This window comes from Chanodichthys erythropterus, chromosome 9, assembly GCF_024489055.1.
Source record: "Chanodichthys erythropterus isolate Z2021 chromosome 9, ASM2448905v1, whole genome shotgun sequence".
In the NCBI taxonomy this organism is placed as follows: Eukaryota; Metazoa; Chordata; class Actinopteri; order Cypriniformes; family Xenocyprididae; genus Chanodichthys; species Chanodichthys erythropterus.
Genome location: NC_090229.1, coordinates 5,037,748 through 5,058,842, shown reverse-complemented (window position 1 = coordinate 5,058,842; position 21,095 = coordinate 5,037,748). Strand labels below are relative to the sequence as shown.

The window sequence follows — 21,095 nt, the reverse complement described above, 5'->3', positions numbered from 1 at the left end:
TTCTTATTTTTCCAAACAGATTCCTTGAAAATACCAAGTTATATACAAATGCAAACATGTCCATGTTGAAAAAAGCTTCCAATGTCTTTGCGTGGAACGCACTGTGATGTATCACAATAAAAATACACATGCAAAACGTTCTCAATCATCAGTTATTTCAGTAAGAAAACTGAGGAAGCGCTTTAAACATCAAGACAGAAGAACGAGGAAAGCTTGTAAACAAGATGCTTAATAAAGACGAGGACAAAAATGCTTGTGTCAAATATTAATTCTTTAAAATATTTATTAATGATTTAATTCATAAAGGGGAGGTCCATAATACATTTCTCCAGTGTATAATATAACCACAGCTGAAAAAAAGTGTTTCAACCAGCACAGTTTGCATGGACGTGCTAATATGTCATACGTGCAAGTATACGCACATATACGATGAACACAAGTCACATAACCGGGTTGAATTTGGCTCACAGCACAGCCAGGGCTTCTGGTGTGTTTTGGCTTACTGAATTAATACTAATAATGAAATTATTCCTGTTGGGGAATCTCACAAAAACGCTCAAAAGAAGAAACGAAACCAGTGAAGCACATTTTAGGTTCTTTGTTTTGCATATTTCAATTGTAAAGCATTTGTATATTATTATACTATTAGTTGTAATGACATTAACGCAGATCTAAATTTATTGCATTATATATATATTTTTTTTTTTAGATCATTGTATTGCAGCATTTTTAATTATCTGCAAAAAACACAATTTAACAAAAATTAATGTGCTTAAAAATGGGCTTCTTTATTTTCTTTAGGGTTGAATTGTGACATGGTCACGTTTTGGTGAGATTCACCTCCGATGGAGAACGCCAAAGGAATATCAAATCTGTCAAAGGATCTGCCATAAGGACTCTATTCAGTAAAAGTGTCAAGAAAATTCAAGAAATTTGTCCGTTTAGGGATGAACACTAACAGATTCACCCCTTTGGCTTAAACACATTAACATAACATCTCCCGTCCACATATAAAAACATATTACATTTCATATTAGCAATATACCCTTTGCAACTGTGCATAAACATGTTATTTTTTGGGGGGGATCAGAGTCTTCTGAGTACAGATGAGTTGAGGTCCTTGTGCTCCATACAGGACTCGTAACAATGTGTTACAACCTCGTATGACACAATAACATCAGCAGACCAAATCTTGACATCAGCTTCAATCAGGTGCATCCATAAACCCAAAGGTGCGACTCCAGCGTCCGTATGAATACTAAACTCTATGGCAACACTGAACGAGAGGGCAATTCTGTCATCATACCATCTGAGATTATGGCAGTATCTTCCGCCCGCATCGTTTTCATCTTCATGGGAAGCACAAAAGCAGAAAAACACAAGCCTGAAGCGGCAGAAGACGTCTGTGAAAGCTGTCCTCGGCCTGAAGACATTTATCCAGATCACTAATGCTGTGAATCTCATGAAAACATGTTGAGCCCTAAATCTAAAGGACAAAAAGAAACTACTTTTTACATGGCCTATTTTAAAGCCAAGAATTTTAGGGTTTAAATGGACATTTTCATGATAATGTAACGCATCCACATGTTTTAATGCGCTACAGTACAAAATGACTGAGGCAACACATTTTTTTTAAATGAGCACTAATTAAAGGCAGTACAACAAATAGCATTACAAATGATAAACCATTTTTCTTGTGTTTGGGTTGTGCTTAATTGTCTTGGTCTTAAACGGATTTAATTTTCTTTATGCAAAATATTAATTTCACATTTAAAACATGGACATGCTCATTTTGTGAGATTCACCCAATGAAAGAAAAAAGATCAAACGAGAGAATCAAAAGACTGATATTTTGACGGATCACTGATTAATATGGTCTAAAAATGAGCTAAAACTGAAAAAGTTGTTGGCATCTGTCTTGCATGGAGTCCACGATGAGCGAATGTCTTTAATTGCATGATTTCATAAAAAAAAAAAAAAAAATGCAAAAAGGGAAAAAAGGCTCAAATTGTTCTTGCAGAGGAAAAAAAAAAACACGTGGCATTCCACAAAAAAAAAAAAAAAAAATGAGAGAAAGAGAAGCAAAATGAAGAAGAAAATAAAAATCACTCCTGAGATGGTGGATAATAGAGAGTAATTCTGAAAGCATACAGAAACCTGCACGGTTTGGCGATCATGTCAGCTTGCTGGTCCTTCAATAAAGAAGGAGGATCTTTTATTAAATATCACGAATTCCACATGAAACTCCTCGACTCCGATAAAATCTGTACATTTTCTTTTAAAAAGTCTTTGTGGTTTGTCTCGGTCCAGAAGGGACTGCATTCTGTCCGCACTGTGTTTGTGTGAAATCGCAATTGAGACGATCACAGTCCGTCTGCATGTGCCGACCGCCGTGCAGAGGAACGTCTGTTCGTGCACTAGCAGCATTTTTTCTTTCGTTTGCTATTCTTGCCGAGTTTAATCACATCGTTCTGCTGCTGTTGCTGCTGTTTGGCCACAGACTCTTTCTTTGCCCGGAGCACCAGCTCTGTGATGCAGTTAAACATCTACACAAAGACCAGAAACACACACGTACACGTTACTGTACCATCTAGCACTGAATTTGATGAAGATTAACACATTTTATTTAACATATCCAGCTGTGTTTGAAGCCGCTGTAAAATAGATGACACACAACACATATACAAACACACACACATACAATGTATACATATAATTTTCTTTTAAAGGGGTGGTTCAGTGCGATTTCACTTTTTTAACTTTAGTTAGTGTGTAATGTTGCTGCTTGAGCATAAACAACATCTGCAAAGTTACAGCGCTGAAAGTTCAATGCAAACGGAGATATTGTCTTTTAAAGTTATGGCAGTTTAATGCCTACAAAAGCGACCGGTTTGGACTACAACGAGCTTCTTCCTGGGTTGGTGACATCACAAACCCTGCAAAACACGCCCCTGGGAACACACAACAAAGTAGGCGAGGCCATGTGGCGCGGCATAATGGAAGCGGAAGAGTTGTGTACACCGGACGCGAGCAATGCGACACGTCAAAAGATAATCTGTGATATTTTCTACACTGGATGCGACGCTGAAGACTCGCAGAATCTACACGAGATCAATGCTGGATTTACTGAAAGAAGCAGTTCTCACTTTAAAAGCAGAAGCTGCTGTTTATTGGCTTCAAACTGTAAGTAGGTTTTATTGTTTGTACATGTCTTTTAAACATAGTTCTGTAGCTATTTTTGGTTGCATCAATGATGTAAACAAAGACCAACGCGTTTTTGCTTCGTTAGCCAAAAAACACCAACAAATGTCTCTGTTTATAATAGACAAACAGTTGTTCATGCTATAAATTTAACACTACCTTTACAAAAATGCGACTACTCAGTCATGTATTCGGCTACAGTAAAGCTTTAATCAGGATAAAACTGTATATTGAAAGCTAACAAACAGCAGTGACAGCATCTAAACACTTTGACACAAATACTAAATGAAATACCATTCATAAACGTCCTTTAAAAGCCGCGATTACAGAGGTTCTGCTTGACTCTTCATCTGGGTCTGATTCGGCTCAATTTAATAGAGCAATATAGATGCCATTATTTACATTTCCACTGAAGCACATGTAATGGCTCTGGTAACAACTAATGGTAAGGGGCATGGTGTTTCCGGACGCTTCAGCGAATCACAACACAATGGGCCAGCTACCCAATCTGAGCACATTACGTATTTCGGAGGGAGTGGCTTCATAGAAGCAGGAAGTCAAACGAGCCGTTCGAATGACAGTAGAAACAGAGGTGTAGAATAGAGGGTATGCACGTGACGTCACCGTCGACCGTTAGGACTGCGGTCACGCACGCTGAGTGGCAAAAGACTGAACAACAGCATTGGTTTTCAGCGTGAATGTCCCGAAAAACACACAAAACACATTCAAAACGGGAAAGAGCTTTGTGGCTGACTGTACAAATAGATTTGACACAATCCCTGAGGTATATATTTAAAAACGAGAGAAAGCAACAGAAAAAGAAGCAAATGGATCACTGCAATTCACAGAAACAGCTCGACTCCAGCAGAGAAACATGGATTTGCAGTTATCATTTTGTCGAATTGTTGGATTTTGAGTTAAAATCGTACCTTATATATTGTATTGTTATATATTATGTTGACGACTCATCAATTAAATATTTTCCATCTTATATTCTGCATAATTGGGTGTTTTTAAATAAACAACACTGTCAAAAACTATACTATAAAACTATATATGTTTTAGGGCTGGACAATATGATGATATAACATTGATATAAGTGATTAAGCAGATTTTAACCTACCGATATTGTAGTTATATAAAACATTCACAGCCAGATTTGCTTTATGTATTTCCCCGACGTCAAATCAGGCACATATATAAATGTCAGGAAACACGACTCCTGGCTGCATGTCAATATCCATGGATTAGGTTTATTTGACAAGTTGTAAGAAACACTTTTGAGTCCAACCTTTAGGGTAATTCGTTAGGAGAAACGGCGAAAACGCGAGTAAAACTACTATTCCAGTTACGCAGCAGGTTCTTTTGCCACTCAGTCCAGCTGAGGGAACGCGTTTTCGGCGGGAAAGTGATGTATACCCTCTATAAAAGGTAAAATATATGAAAAATACGGCTTTTTTTTAAAAAACGAAGCATTAAGACATGTTAAACTGTGCCCCAAAAACACAAATCAAGCCTAGAAAAAAACACTGAACCACCCCTGAAATTTCAATGTTTAGTTCATTTCAATGCGCCAACTTTAAACTAGGGATGCACACAAGTAACTAATTATCTAAGTACTCATTCTGTGAAATTTGAAATACCTACAACAGAGCAAAACTACATTTCAGTGAATTTTCCAGACCCAGAAGCTGCGCATATTTGTGATTTTACCAGTCGGGTGTGTTTTAAGTGTTTTTACAGCACAATCTGAATGGTCCTGAGACAGAACCCTGAGGAACTCACCTCCTCCACGTTGACGTTCTCTTTTGCACTCGTCTCAAACAGACTGATTCCCATCTGCTCTGCGAACTTCTGTGCGTCATTCGTCTCCACAACCTTAGAGTTTGGATCGTCGTTTTTATTGCCCACTGAAGGGAGAACATGACAGAAGTGGAGAGAGACATTAATACAGAAGCCACCACTGGACTAACTCGGTTCATTCAAGACAATTCTACTAATTCATGTACTGAAGGTGTCATATCATGGAAAATTGGATGTTTTTTATTTAAATAAATAAAAGTTTCACTAATTGCACCCCCCACTCCCCAGTAAGCGAGAAAATGACTTGTTAGACGCCCCAGTCAATACCAGCAACCTGTTCACTGAACTCCGCACCCATTATCCTGTGGATTTACCCACTATAAAGAGAGTAAGTTGCAATTATTTTGCTAGTCCTGTAATGAGAAATGTTAAATTAACCTGTTAACTGCCTTTTATATTAGCATCCCTTGAGGCTTTTAGTCCAAAAATGTGCTCATTCGGATAGAAACTTACGTATTATTTTTCACTAAAACAGGGCGAAGTGAGCTAATGTGGAGTGCTAAACTCTCACATGTAATATGTTTTATTCATACTCGACACCGGAGGGAGCCCACAAGTGAGACCCAAAGAAGTGTTCAACTTTTGACGTTCCAGGAAATTCCTAATATGGACAAATACATCTATTGCTTTAGCTGAATAAAATGCAGATAGAGACGTTTTGACTGATTAAACATGAAGAGAATTAACACACCATTGTGACAGTATATGGTTTATCTGTGTTCTTCAAGCCATCTTGGGTTATTTTCGTGAGGATAATGTATATTTATAATCAACATCACCCATCACTATATAAAATACTATAAAATAATCAAATTTTTGCCTCATTCTGTGATAAGAAGCCACATCAGTTCACAGAAGGATGTTATTTTAATCACTCGACTGATGCTATAAAGCGTTTTTGGAGTAAAATATGCTGTTATTCTCATAAGTTGCATTTTCACGCTGTGCTAAGCTAAAAACGGTTAGCGTTTTTGAAGTCCAAAGCCTTCATGAACTATGAATTTCAATTTAGGTAAGCCATTTCAAGGATTTGGGTTGTGTTTAGTTGTGTTGTTAAAGCTTATTTATAATGCTGTTGAACAGTATTTTTTTCCCTCCTGGTTATTTCTTAGGCAGTATCAAAGAAACTAAAGAAAGCTCAGTTGTGTGCAATGGTTTGATTCATTGGTAAACAAAAAAAAAGCAAAACACAAAGTTAAGTAGAGATGAATTTGACTGATAACATTGTTTTTTCCCCAAGGTTTCTATAGATATCGTGATATATTGTTAATGGGAGTAATTTTGGTCACGATAACCGTGGTGTGAAAAATCTGATATTGTGACAGCCCAAATCAAAATTGAACAATTAATATATAGAAGTGGACTTGAAAATATATAAAATAAAATGTAACATGTAGAGTCTGCAATGGTGAACTGACCCAATATTCGACAGACGTCATCGCAGTTCTGGTTGATTTCATGCAGCCATCGTTTGACATTGACAAAGGACTCGGCACTGGTGACGTCATACACTACTATGACCCCATGGGTTCCTCTGTAATACCTGAGAATGGAAAATCAAGAGTAAAGACATTAGTTTAGTTTTTAAAGTAAGAGTTTAGTTTTCAGTAACCAACAGAGAACAGAGGAACAGGCCTCTGACTTTAAAACACAGGCCATCTTCTGTCTCCAACCAGAGACACAAAGAAAAGTGCACACACAAAGAGCTCTTTGAGAGGTCTGTAGGGACCAAGCCCTTCTGTCATTGGCCGAGCCTGTCACAGTTCAGCCTTAATAGCAGATCAAACCACATAAACATGCAGGAACATGTACTCACACTAATGAGACACTAATGAAGCGACATACATTCCCTTGTTAGCTACGTAATGACCATCCAGCCTCAGGCCATTATACACAATGTCGCCACATTAAAGGTTTAGTTCAATTCTGAATGAAAATTTCCTGATAATTTCCTCACCCCAATGTCATCCAAGATGTTCATGTCTTTCTTTCTTCAGTCGGAAAGAAATGAAGGTTTTTGAGGAAAACATTCCAGGATTTTTCTCCATATAGTGGACTTCACTGTTGAAGGTCCAAATGTCAGTTTCAGTGCAGCTTCAAAGAGCTCTACATGATCCCAGACGAGGAATAAGAGTCTTATCTAGACAAACCATCAGTCATTTTCTAAAAAAAAAAAAAAAAAAAAAAAAAAAAAAAAAAAACGTAACCACAAATGCTCATCTTGCACTGCTCTGCGATGCACCGCGCATTACGGAATCACGTAGCAACGGTCACACGTGATGTAGGCGAAAGTACCGCAGTAGGGCAAAAAACTCCATCTCATTTTCTCCAACTTCAAAATTGTCAAACATCATTGTTTTACCTTTTTTTTTTGTAAAGGCCCTTTGACTATGTCTTTGCACGTTCACTTTGTAAACACTTGCTCCGTACTTCTGCCTACGTCACACATGACCTTTCCAACATGATTACGTAATGAGTGGCGCATACACTCAAAAAAATGATTTTAGCTGCTTGCTCAGTTTATTTAAATAAAATAAGTTGAACCAACACAAATCTTTAGTTTTTTACTTAATTGGCATTTGCACTCAATTGTATTATGTTATATGAAATTAAATTTGCAAAATGTTAGGTTAACCTAAACCATTTGTGTTGGGACTACATGAATCATTTATGTTACATTGATTGAAACTGGGCAGTGGATTTCTAGTTCCCAGCATGCTTTGTGTAGGGATTGATCGGGACAGTAAATGTTGAAATTAAGTGTTGTTTAATGTGTTTTTTAGTAAAGGGAAATACTTTTTAAACTTTGATTTTCAATTATATTTGACATTTAACCACAGTCTCCACAGACCCCAGGCAACAAAATGCAATTTTGTAACAAAATACTTTTTTTTTTTTAACAAATGTAATTTTATTCTGTTTATTAATATTTTTACTCCATGTTTGTGCAGTTTTTGGAGAATTTATCATATTTATTAAATTTATATAAATACATTTAAAAATATTTTTTTAAATAGGTTTTTGTACAAAAACAGCTTTTTATGTAAAATTCACTTTATAAAAGACCCACATTTCTAAATTTCATTCATGGGCATAACATGGATAATTTGACATGGTTTAGTGTAAGATTTTTGCCCATCTTTTGGAAAATGCAGCTTTAAAAGTAAAAAATTATCACTTTATCCAGTAGATGCTGCCCAACTCCACTATTTGCTATTTGACTGACTGAAAGACATCTTTTCATAAGTTTTTTTAAGTTGGATTCATATCTAAATATTCTGAGATCACAATTATAACAATAAAGCTACTTTTTGTCAAAGTTTACTACTATTTGTAATGGAAAATAAATCAGTTTTTCAATATTGTTACATTATGACGAGACTCCACTTAGAAAATTGACAAAATTCATCCTCAAAATCAACATTTTTTTCAGTACATAAAAAATGCTAAACTTTGACAAAAAGTCTTTTTTATTGTCTTTTATTGCCATAATTGTGATTTTTATAATATTTAGATATGAATCCAACTGAAAAATACTTGTGAAAAGATGTCTTTCAGTCAGTCAAACAGCACATAGGAAATAGTGGAGCTCTGCAGCCGTCTACTGGTAAAAGTGAGATTTTTTTTTTACTTTTAAAACTGCATTTTCCAAAAGATGGCCAAAAAATCTTACACTAAACCATGTCAAATTATCCATGTTATCCCCATGAATGAAAGTTAGAAATGTGTGTCTTTTATAAAGTGAATTTTACATAAGCTGTTTTTGTATAAAAAAAATATTTATTTATTTATTTATATAAATTTAAAAGATATGACAAATCCTCCAAAAACTGCACAGATATGAAGTAAAAACATTAATAAACAGAGTAAAATTACATTTGTTTTTTAAAAAAACTATTATTGTTACAAAATTACATTTTGTTGCCTGGGGTCTGTGGAGACCCATTTTTTTTTACACTAACATAAAAACAAAATATCACTCCAGTTCTTTTTTTCTTTGTAGATCTAGAAAGTGTTAACAACTGTACAAAGTTTCATGTCATTTGGACAAAGAGAACATTTTTTTTAATTGAGCAAACGTTGTTTGGGGTCTGTGCAGACCCCAAAGACCCTATAAGGGTTAAAAGAGTTTATGTTATGTTGATTTTTTGAGGTTACCATTATGCTGAAGTGTAGACCTTGTGGTTAGGCTCTGGGTGGCTACATAAAATAAATCTATGTTGTTCTCAACAAGCTTTAACTGTGCTAAAGCCAGTGATGAGAAGTTCTTTTTCTGATCATTACTTGCATGCTTAAAATGTTACACTTAGCACATGAAAAAGTGTTGTTTTAGTTTAGTTTTTATAGAAATAAAAATAAAATAGTTTGAGGGCCAGCACATAATTTACACAGTTTACATATGGTCATCAGCTTTACCCCTCTCAACGGTCATGGAACCTGTATGTCTGTGTACAACAGCTACTCACATCTTCACCACGATGGTAACAAAAAAACCCAAACAAAAAACATTTTATACCAAACTCTTTTAAATGTTCAAAATAACTAAACATTAAACACTTAAATGGAAACAGGTCTTTCCATTTCCTTAAAAGCGCAGAAAACTTGAGCAACACTGCACAAGGGCACCAGTCTGAATTGCAATAGCACTGGTTGGATCAACAAGAGTGAATTATGTTCAGGAAACATTCACAGAATACATCAAACGAAACTGGTGTGATATCATTCAATTATGATGAATTTTACTCATCAGTACAATTAACCTAGCTTAAGTTCAAATAAATCAGTTCAACTGTGTGGAAATGTGTCATAATTGAATTAAGATAGACCAACAGGTTATTTTTTGAGTTTAGCAAAGCAGTGCAAGATGAGCATTTGAGGTTAAAAAGTATATAATTATTTTTTTTTTTTTTTCAGAAAATGAGCAATTGTTTCTCTAGATAAGACATATTCCTCATCTGGGATCATGTGAAGCTGCACTGAAACTGACATTTGGACCTTCAACCTGTTGAAGTCCACTATATGGAGAAAAATCCTGGAATGTTCATTTCTTTTCGACTGAAGAAAGAAAGACATAAACAACTTGGATGACATGGGGGTGAGGAAATTATCAGGACATTATCATTCTGAAGTGAACTACTCCTTTAACACAAGTCCAAATCCTACAACAACAACAACAACAACAAAAAAAGTCTTTCCATTTTGACAGGCAAAAATGTAGTTTGAAGTCTTTAATGAAAGCCATATGTTTTCAGGTAAAGCTGCTTTTAACAATAATCCCCCCAGAAATCTATTTTAGTAAGCATTTTCTGTACGAAAGCTTCTACACAAATGAAGTTTATTACGTAATGGTGTGTTTTTCGCCAGTTTGTTGTTTGCAAATGTACAATGCATCCAAACATCACAGTGAATGAATCCTCTCGCCACAGGAACTGTGAACTACAGCCCATGGAAAGCTTCAGTCCCAGAGTACCAATGGTAGAAATGGATTCTCAGTCAAACTGCAGCTATAAAATGTTACACAACTAATGAGAAACTTCAAACAGATTCCCTGAGGAGTTGTTAAAGCCATGCTGGCACACATAAAAACCATCTTGAAACATCCTGTTCACTTTCTTAAGTAAAATGTTATTACTGAATCTAAGAGTGAAAGCACTAATTCAATTCACTGTAAAGAGAACTACTAAAAATAATTTATTCTGACCGAGCGTTTGGTTTGATATCTACTGGACTGATTACTAAGAGCTTCCTGTCAGACAATATCAAACACAAACTTTATTTGGGCATGTTTCAGTTCTGTTCATGTTTCTCAAGAAAGCTGAATACTAAATCTGAAAATGTTTAAAGAAACCCCTTTTGTGTTACGGTTTGTTTTGAAATAGAAAGCACACGTGTGAGTAGACGTGTTCAGCTCAGCAGCAGGAGTTTGATCACGTGTTTGACTCACGTAGACGTGATGGTTCTGAAACGCTCTTGTCCGGCTGTGTCCCATATCTGCAGTTTCACCTTCTCTCCGTTGATTTCCACCGTCCGGATCTTGAAGTCGACTCCAATAGTGGTGATGTAACTACCTACAACACAAAACAGCAATGAACAATGGACAATCATAATAGATTAGGTTGGGCTTTTTCTACCCCTTAATTTTTAGTTCTTCAAACATTGTCCAGAAGGTTATTTTAGGAACAGCACACTGCTGGCCTACATTGAGCTTCCACATCACATGACACGAGACAATGATTTCAGCTTAAACAGTCAAATTTAAGAATCCCTCCTTATATTTACAGTGATAAATATTTTCATTTTTGTTCTTTGCCTTGTACAGCAACATTCTATAGTCTGGGGTCACTAACAATTTTGAAAGAAGTCTCATGCATTTATTTGATCAAAACACAATAAAAACAGTAATATTGTGAAACATTAAAGTAGCTGTTTTCTATTTAAATATATTTTAAAATGTAATTTATTCCTGTGATCAAAGCTGAATTTTCAGCATCATTACTCCAGTCTTCAGTGTCACATGACCCTTCAGAAATCATTCTAATATGCTGATTGGCTGCTTAAGAAAAAAATATTATTTTTATATCAATGTTGATATAAAAATAATCAGGATTCTTTGATGAATAGAAAGTTGAATAAAAAGCATTTATATGAAATATAAATCTTTTGTAACATTATAAATGTCTTAACTGTAACTTTTGATCAATTTAATGCTTTCTTGATGAATAAAAGAATATTTGAAAATATATAAAGTCTTACTGACCCCACAATTTTGAATGGGAATATGATTCATAAAATTATTTTATTTCTATTTGCAAATTAGAATAAGAGTTACAAAAGTTACTAGAATTTGTTAACTTCCATTAAAGCTGCAGTCCGCGATTTTTCCTCTTTGTCGCCATCTCTGTTTGAAACATGCGATTGCAGTCATATGCGGAACAGTTATCTGTACGTGCGTTGGGCCTCGGCACAGATGAATCTAATGTTTGCTGTCAGTCACCGCACCGGTGTGGATAGTGAACTTCAGAATCACAGATTCTACATCTTGAAAGTATGACCAATATAAGAATTTTCACTGGAAAATATCAGCTGAACAAGAAAGTAACATTTCTGCCACTTTTGTTTTGACCAACTGAGGAAAAAAGCATTAGGCCTACAATAAATGATGATTAAATCTAATGATTGCTTAGCTTGGATCACGCAAAACCGTGCAAATTATTATTGCTGTTATATTGTTCTCAAATCGTTATTGTTAACAACATCAGCACTGCGTGGCAATGTGTATTTAGTGTGTATTAGCGTTACCTGTAGATTTCAATTTCTGTATCCACTCCACAGTCCGAAGTCTTTTGCTTTTTGGCTAAGGCTGAATCTCCAGTTATCACTGATGATTGTCATTTGGATCTTTCTGGATTACAATCCGCCATCAAAATGATAAGTTTAATTATTTCAGCTGCTGAGAAAAGGCTATAAATGATCCGCTACCGGCAGCATCCTCACATGATATAACTGACTAGCCTTTCGACGGGACTCCTTCCTTTCTGTTTACGGACGTGACGTAATGACGCACAGACGAACTGCTGCATGCTCAAATTTCCCGCGGAAATCCACCATGTCGCTATTATTATAAAACATTATTACAAGATTACATTGAGAATCGAGACAAGATAATTAGATAGTTTTGAACACTGGCTGGTTATGTACTTGCTCAAAAATTGATTTTGGATCATTTTCAACCAAAAAAGTTGCGGACTGCAGCTTTAATTAAATAAGATTTGAACAAGAACTTGGTATTTTTTGTTTGTCCACTACCTGCCGCTCATTAAAGGATTAGTTCACTTCAGAATTCAAATTTCCTGATAATTTTCTCACCCCCATGTCATCCAAGATGTTCATGTCTTTCTTTCTTCAGTCGAAAAGAAATGGTTTTTGAGGAAAACATTCCAGGATTATTCTCCATATAGTTGACTTCACTGGGGTTCAACGGATTGAAGGTCCAAATGTCAGTTTCAGTGCAGCTTCAAAGAGCTCTACATGATAAGAGTCTTATCTAGAGAAACCATCGGCCATTTTCTAAAAAAAATTTAAATTATATAATTTTTAACCACAAATGCTTGTCTTGCACTGCTCTGTGATGTGCCACACATTACGTAATAACGTTAGAAAGGTCACGTGACGTAGGCGGAAGTACCACGGCAGGGCGAAAAACTTATCACAGAACAGTGGAAAACAAGCATTTGTGGTTAAAAAGTATAGAAATTTGTATTTTTTATTTATTTTTTATTTTTTTTAGAAAATGACTTTCTCTAGATAAGACTCTTATTCCTCGTCTGGGATCATGTTGAGCTCTTTGAAGATGCACTGAAACTGACATTTGGACCTTCAACCCGTTGAACCCCAGTGAATCCTGGAATGTTTTCCTCAAAAACCTTTCTTTTCAACTGAAGAAAGACATAAACATCTTGGATGACATGGGGGTGAGTAAATTATCAGGAAATTTTCATTCAGAAGTGAACTAAACCTTTAAATAAGCATAAACAAAAAAAAATTCTCCAACACAAACAGCAGCTGTAACATCGTCCCGCCCCTGGCTTCAAAAAACATCAGGGCTGTCTGTACTCAAACATGATAATAAATCAAACAGATGATCTTACCTGAAAAAGTGTTGTCTGCAAAACGCAGGAGAAGACTGCTCTTCCCAACACCTGGAATGAAAGACAACAAACAAAACGAATGATGCAGCACATTTCAGATGAATATGATAAATACTGACTCCAGCAAACCAGACAAAACCTCCAGACTAACGCCTGCTCACCATGTGGTTTCTCACAGCTTTCAGATTTACTGCTTGCAGACAAAACCGTACATTTGAGAAATGTGGTGTCTTTAGTGGGAACCTTTTCTCAAATAAAGTTAGGAATAGGAACAAAATCCACACTGCAGATTATTGTAAGGAATTTGAGACTGTCTGCAATATGACCGTGCCACTTTCTTCAGCTCTCATGGGTTTGCAGGCATGTCAAAATAGCAAAGTCATCGATCAGATTGGAGCAGACTGAGCTCTTGAGATATTTCTGTGGAATACGTAACAGGCGGTTTATGAAGGGTCTGTGGACGTGCCGTCTGAGACTACAGCCAACTGACACACCGACCGCGGACTCTCAGAAAGGAAGATGAACCAAGCAAACATCCTCTCCTGACAAATGACATCACTAACACGCAGGATAAAAGAGTTCACTTGCTTTATTTAGTGAAGGACTATAGAAAGGCATCCAAATCACTTGGATAAAAAAATACAGATACAGGAAAAACATGGACAAACATGAATACAGGACTTGGACATCCTGAATTTTTATTCTGCAGAGAGATACTCATATCAGTTTCAGGTCTCTCAAAAAGAGCACATAATCTAACAAATCTAGCCACAATTAAACATATCAAATGTTCAGTTTAAAACTGAAATCTTGAGTTATATTACATGCTAGACAATCAGTGTCCAAACTGAGCCTCGGTCAAAGAACAGCAGATATCTTTCCTCACAGACTATAGATCTGCAGCATTTCATTCAGTCCCTTTATTAGAGTTCAGATCTGAGCCAGAGGGCAAATAAAAGTCCTCAGAGGACAGAAACACTGAGGCCTGTGTGTCCATCTACTGTACCGTCAGCAGCGGACGGGACAGTGTCCATTATTCATGTAATGTATGGACAACTGTGGTGACTCGGGCTGGGACGACATCGATTCTCGTTCGATGCAATGAATCTCTAATCGATTCTGAGCTTAGTTTTAACAGCAGATGGCGCTCTAGGCTAACTGCACACTCTCAAACGCTCACAAAGAAGACTGATGGACAGTTCTGGTGTGTTCGGCTAAAGAATATACACTAACAAGATGCGACACTCAATAGCTCGTTCCATTGCAACACTGACGCCCAGCACTGCGTTTCCGCCATTTTGGGGTGAAAGCGAATCGTCAGTCCACTAGTTTCTATGGCGATATCAGCTGCTTTGTTAAAAAAAATGTACATTAAAGCTGAAATCCAACCTGAATGATGACAACACAGAATAAAATACTATCACTAGTGATCATCAAATCCTTTTTACACACTTTGTGTTTAAGTCTTCCATTTTTTTCACAAAACCTTTGCTCTCTAGAAAACCAGTCAGTTTGGGTTAAAATTCTTTAAAAGGCTTATAAACACTGAATTATTACCAACATATGAAATTAAATTAAGGACATGCATCAGAAAAATTGGGAATGTTGGACAATAAATATACGAGTTGCACTGTTGTCTAATGTCTGTTAAAGCAAAAGTGTACAAAAGTGGGAATTATGGGCTAACGGACACAGCAATGCATCATGTGTTATAAGATCATTAAGTTTGTAGCGTGATCCATTAAAACATACATTATAGCCTATTTCAATTCAGACCTAGATATTATTATTACTTTACTAGGTCTGAAATATATAGTTCGCTGCAAACATGATGATCTTAAATGGATTAATTATTAGTTTACTATTAATAAATGTGTAAAGTTGCATGAAATGGAAATACTCAATAACTGTTACCTCAGATGGATGAATAAGATGGATGAATACCTCAACTGGTAAAATAAAACATATATAAGACAATACAACATTTACTGTAGGAGCCATACTACTGGTGAAAAAAAACTTCTATTGCGCTTCTGATTTGGCAGTGAAATTCGCCATTTTTGGGTGCGTAATAGGGCTGCACGATATATCGCATGAGATTGTCACACGCATTTCGTCAGTAAAGCCGGTTCCCTGATTACCGCTAAATCGGCATCACCTGCTTTCAAATGGAGCGGCATTTAATAGACAGAGCCGTAGTTCACTGAAAAGCCACGCAATATCGCGTTCATTATCGAAGGCGATTCATCTGCGATATGAACGCGATATTGCGTGGCTTGTAAGTTGGCCGCTCCATTTGAAAGCAGGTGATGGTGATTTTTTTAGCGGTAATCAGGGAACCGGCTTTACTGACGAAATGCGCGTGACAATCGAATGCGATATATCGCCCAGCCCTAGTGCGTAAGATGTGAAGGATTCAATGATCCAGTTAGTATTTTCACCCCATAATGGCGGCCGCTACCTGAGCGCCATACCCACAAAGTATCAAAGTGTCGCCTCTTGGGTTCTAAGCTCTTTGGTTCGGCTGAGTCTTGTAAGTGGTTAAATATACTTGCACCTTGGCTAAAAATGCTTTTATGATGCAAGATTTGTAATTTGCGTCAACCTTTTCGAACTTTATTAATGTATTATTTTAGGTTTAAGTGGCTTGTGTAAAGGAACTGGAAGCAGGCAGTGTACGAGTGTTTCTAAACACGTATAGTAGTGCCACATGCTGTGCTCAGAATCGATTTGAGAGAGAATCGCGATACATCTGTAAATACCAGAATCGCTCCAGATTCTTTATATCGCGAATCGAGATTGGATGTATTATCCAAAACCTAGTGGTGACCAAAGACAAATTGTCAATATTAAAACATATGACAGTAAAGAAATTCTGTAAGCTGTCCCTGACTAAAAACAATAAAAACACTATGTCTCCAATGATGTGTATATATACATATACACACACACTGTATGTATATATAAATCTATACACATGATGTGTTTATATACACTACTGTTCAAAACTTTGGGGTCAGTATTTTTAATTAATACTTTAATTCATCAAGGATGCATAACATAAAGAGAATTATCATGTTCAGTGTTGGGGAAAGTTACTCTTCAAAGCAATGTGTAACAATACTGCATTACATCCTAAAAAAGTACCTAATTGTGTTACTTAGCTACGTTTTATGGAAAGTAATGTGTTATGTTACATTTTGCTATTTATCATCTGAGCGCGGCAAGCTGATTTGTTTTTTTATTAACAAAAAAACCCCAAAGTTCTATTTTTGGCAAGTGTAAAGACCCTTTCACACCAAAAGTGCAAATGCAAAATGAAATGCAAACTCATTTCTGTACAACAGAGGGTGCAGCCCAAACTAAAAACTTTCAGCTGTGCTGCCATTCTGGATTGCAATAATAAAAAAAGAAACACAAACGTGATGTTTAGTTAAAGTCATTTTTGCTTATTCGTATGGTTGAACTGGATCATTCAAGGTCAGCAGGAAAGTCACTGGATAGTAAAGTAAGATTAAATGCATGTAGGCCTGGTTTCACAGACTGAATTTCACAGTTTTTCTTCGTTTGGAGGAATACTGAATCTGCTAATGAGATTAATAAATGTCTAAACATTAGTCTAAAACTACAACACCACCTCTGCACTTTTACTCTGGATTTCTCTCAACATGCAGACAGGAGAGCTGTCAGACAGTAAATGGGAAAACAAAGTCTTTTTTGAAAAAGCAACTCAGATATGTAATGCATTACTTTACTAGTTACTTGAATAAAATTATCTGATTACATAACTTGTAATGTGTTACCCCAAAACTGATAGTTACAAATGATTTAAATTTCAAATAACTGTTGTTCTTTTGAACTTTTTTATTCATCAAATTAACCTGAAAAAAAGTATCACTTTCTACAAGAACTATTTTCAACATTGATAATAATCAGAACTGTTTCTTTTGTTCAGAAATGTTCTTCAGTTGTTCTTGAGCAGCAAATCAGCATATAAAAATGTTTTCTGAAGGATCATGTGACACTAAAGACTGGAGTAATGATGAGAAAACGATGAGACGGCAGAGCAAGTATTTGGACTATAATAGTCAATTTCTACACATTTAACGCTGTTGTTGGTTATATCAAATATCTAATAGATGAACTCACTCCTCAGTTGGACTCATTTATTTATGCAATCAATGTCAATCATGGTAAAACTTGAGCGAGTGAACATATTCAAGCAGCTACTTTAATCTGAATGACAAAAACATTTCAGGATTCACACTTGTAAGCAATTGCTGCTCTAAATCCCAAAAAGCAACTGAACACAGCCATAATAAACACCTTTCCTATTTAGGTCTACACTGCATAAACCTTATCTTTTGTGATCAACAGCTAATATCATTAGGTAAAAGTTCATACATAGATTAGTTACGGTTATTATTAATTGGTAAATTATTTTTTATTGGTCAATGAAACACAGGATTAATCAATTATTCAGTAAATAATCGATTGAGTGGGCAACAATTATATTAAAGGTGCCCTAGAACGTTCTTTCAAAAGATGAAGGTGTCCCCTGAATGTGTCTGAAGTTTCAGCTCAAAATACCCCATAGATTTTTTTTAATTCATTTTTTTAACTGCCTATTTTGAGGCATCATTAAATATGCACTGATTCAGGCTGCGGCCCCTTTAAATCTTGCGCTCCCCGCCCCCTGAGCTCTCAACTATAAAACAGTGCATAAACAAAGTTCACACAGCTAATATAACCCTTAAATGGATCTTTACAAGATGTTCGTCATGCATACTGCATGCATGCTTCGGATCATGTGAGTATAGTATTTATTTGGATGTTTACATTTGATTCTGAATGAGTTTGATGGTGGTCCGTGGCTAAAGCTAACATTACACACTGTTTGAGAGATTTATAAAGAATGAAGTTGTGTTTATGAATTATACAGACTGCAAGTGTTTAAAAACGAATATAGCAACAGTTATGTCTCCGTGAATACAGTAATAAACAATGGTAACTTTAACCACATTTAACAGTACATTAGCAACATGCTAACCAAACATTTAGAAAGACAATTTATAAATATCACTAAAAATATCATGATATCATGGATCATGTCAGTTATTATTGCTCCATCTGCCATTTTTCACTATTGTTCTTGCTTGCTTACCTAGTCTGATGATTCAGCTGTGCACAGATCCAGACGTTAATACTGGCTGCCCTTGTGTAATGCCTTGAACATGGGCTGGCATATGCAAATATTGGGGGCGTACATATTAATGATCCCGACTGTTACGTAACAGTTGGTATTATGTTGAGATTCGTTTTTCGGAGGTCTTTTAAACAAATTAGATTTACATAAGGAGTAAACAATGGTGTTTGAAACTCAATGAACGTCTTTTCCATGTACTGAACTGTACTGCAAAGGTAAATTAAATTTTTGATTCTAGGGCACCTTTAAGTTAATCAAAAAAAAAAAAATCTATCTATTACATTTTATATTACAATAGAAAAGTTTAAACTTTTTAAACAAATTTAAACTGTAGAACTATTTCACATTATGGATTTTACTTTATTTTTGATCAAATAAATGCAGCCTTTGTGCAATTAAGAGCCTACTTTCAAAAAAATGTGTTAAAAATCGTACTGAGCCCAAACTTTTTTTTTTTTTTTTAAGATTTCAAGAAAAAAAATGTATGACATTATCATAATACTGATAATATACAGCTCCTCCAAACAGCTGGATTGACCTCATTTGTGTCGTCTGCTTCACACAAGAAGGTGCACAAACTCAAACCACAAGAACCGCAAACTGTGAAGTGTTGCTGGTTGTTAACCATACCATGAAAACAGGACACACTCGCCTTCGCTTTTGTGCAAAGACTAAAGCAAACTCTAGATCTCCTTCACTTCAGTTGTCACACACCACTGACAGACCATAAAACACACTGTGTCAAAATCAGCACTTATAAACACTTCAGATTTCATTATGTCTGAATGCATCTCAAATTGTTTCGGTTTCTTCATTATTCTTGCATGAATATATATATGAAGTCAGTTATCAAGTGTGGAGAATCACATTCACCATCAGAAAGTTTCACAATACCTTGTTAATTTTTGACTAGACCTATAATTGTATCATTTTAAACCAGCTATGCAAGTTGTTTTGATTGTAAAGTGTTTAAATAAATGACTTTGCTTTGATAATGTGTTATCTAATGACATTCAGACACATTAAGTGTGACTTCAAATACTTTCAGGGGTCACTTAAATCAATGCACTTCTGTTCTAGGACTGAATAAGTGATGCTACAGCAGGACTGATGAGCAGCAGATCAGACTGTGGATCTCCGGCCTTCGCTGGGATCAGCTCGATCAGCCCATAAAGCAGCAGAACAATGACATAAACACAATCATCTGTTCATTAAATCAGACCTGCGTTCATTTACAGCCTCTCGGACCTCACAGCTTCAATATGAAACACTGAAACCCCCACAGAGCCTCGCCCCGGCCCGCTTCCCGTCACACATCCGCGGAGTCTCTTACCGCTGTCACCGATGATCAGCAGTTTGAAGAGGTGATCGTAGTCGCGGGCCATGCCGGTGGAGTGTGGCTCAAACCCCGCGCCTTCACTTCAGCTTCACGCCTCTCTCCAGCCGAACGCTTGGCTGGAAGCCGTCTGACGTCCCGCCCGGATAAGAGCGGACAATTTCACCCCGATAGAAGCCAAAAGCAGCGGGTTTGTCGTCGGGGTTTGGCGGTGTCAGCAGTCAGTCGCTCATTACCGGAAACGGCGCTTCCTCCTCCTGCTGCAGCAGCGCGGCTACGGACCAATCAGAGCGCGCCGACGCCATATGACGTAACAGTCCTCAACAACATATCTATATTGTATGTCTATGGTCAACAAGCCCGCGTCGAGGTACAAAGGATCACCTTTTTGATTTTATATATTTTTTTAATATATATTTTTTTGTTGTCTATATGTCTATATAATGATCTTAAGAATAATAAAAAAGAGAGATACAAAGGATCAAAAGATGTCAATAAATTATTATTATTTGAAAAAAAAAAACATAAAATAGGTCAATAACAAATCCAAAAATATTTTTGAAGTGGTGTCAGGATGTCATTTTTCTTTTGAAAAACGTTGTTTGAAGGGAAAAAAAACAAAAACGCTTATTTTGGAAGAAAAAAAAAATTCTACACATCAACAAAAATAATACTTTATTCCTTGTTTACACAATACATAATATTATTTTCAAAATATTTTTCACGTTTTTTTCTTGAGGTTACTCCATTTTCTAGCATCTTTATTTGTGTCTTAATGTACTAAATTAGTGTGACATTAGTAATAGAGTCATTCCACACATTTTTAGAATTTTTTTTTATG

The 21,095-nt window shown here is 36.1% G+C and overlaps 1 protein-coding gene across 1 annotated transcript; it reads right to left on the bottom strand.

Moving 5' to 3' along the window:
• Positions 1-237: 237 nt before the first annotated feature.
• Positions 238-20,500, bottom strand: rab35b (RAB35, member RAS oncogene family b). The gene is made up of 6 exons (XM_067394330.1): positions 20,252-20,500; positions 13,713-13,763; positions 11,009-11,132; positions 6,483-6,607; positions 4,987-5,111; positions 238-2,546 (listed from the first exon to the last, which is right to left on the bottom strand). Exons 1-6 carry the CDS (start codon positions 20,301-20,303, stop codon positions 2,418-2,420), a joined length of 606 nt encoding a protein of 201 aa, XP_067250431.1. The 5' UTR covers positions 20,304-20,500; the 3' UTR covers positions 238-2,417.
• Between the last annotated feature and the right edge of the window lie 595 nt (positions 20,501-21,095).

Excerpts from the sequence above, each read along its gene's own strand:
- rab35b (XM_067394330.1), bottom strand. The coding sequence starts at position 20,303 with ATGGCCCGCGACTACGATCACCTCTTCAAACTGCTGATCATCGGTGAC. Across the intron at positions 5,112-6,482 it reads TGACGTCTGTCGAATATTGG|TGGGCAATAAAAACGACGAT; the intron begins GTCAGTTCACCA and ends TTCTCCCTTCAG. Across the intron at positions 2,547-4,986 it reads AGAACGTCAACGTGGAGGAG|ATGTTTAACTGCATCACAGA; the intron begins GTGAGTTCCTCA and ends GTCTTTGTGTAG.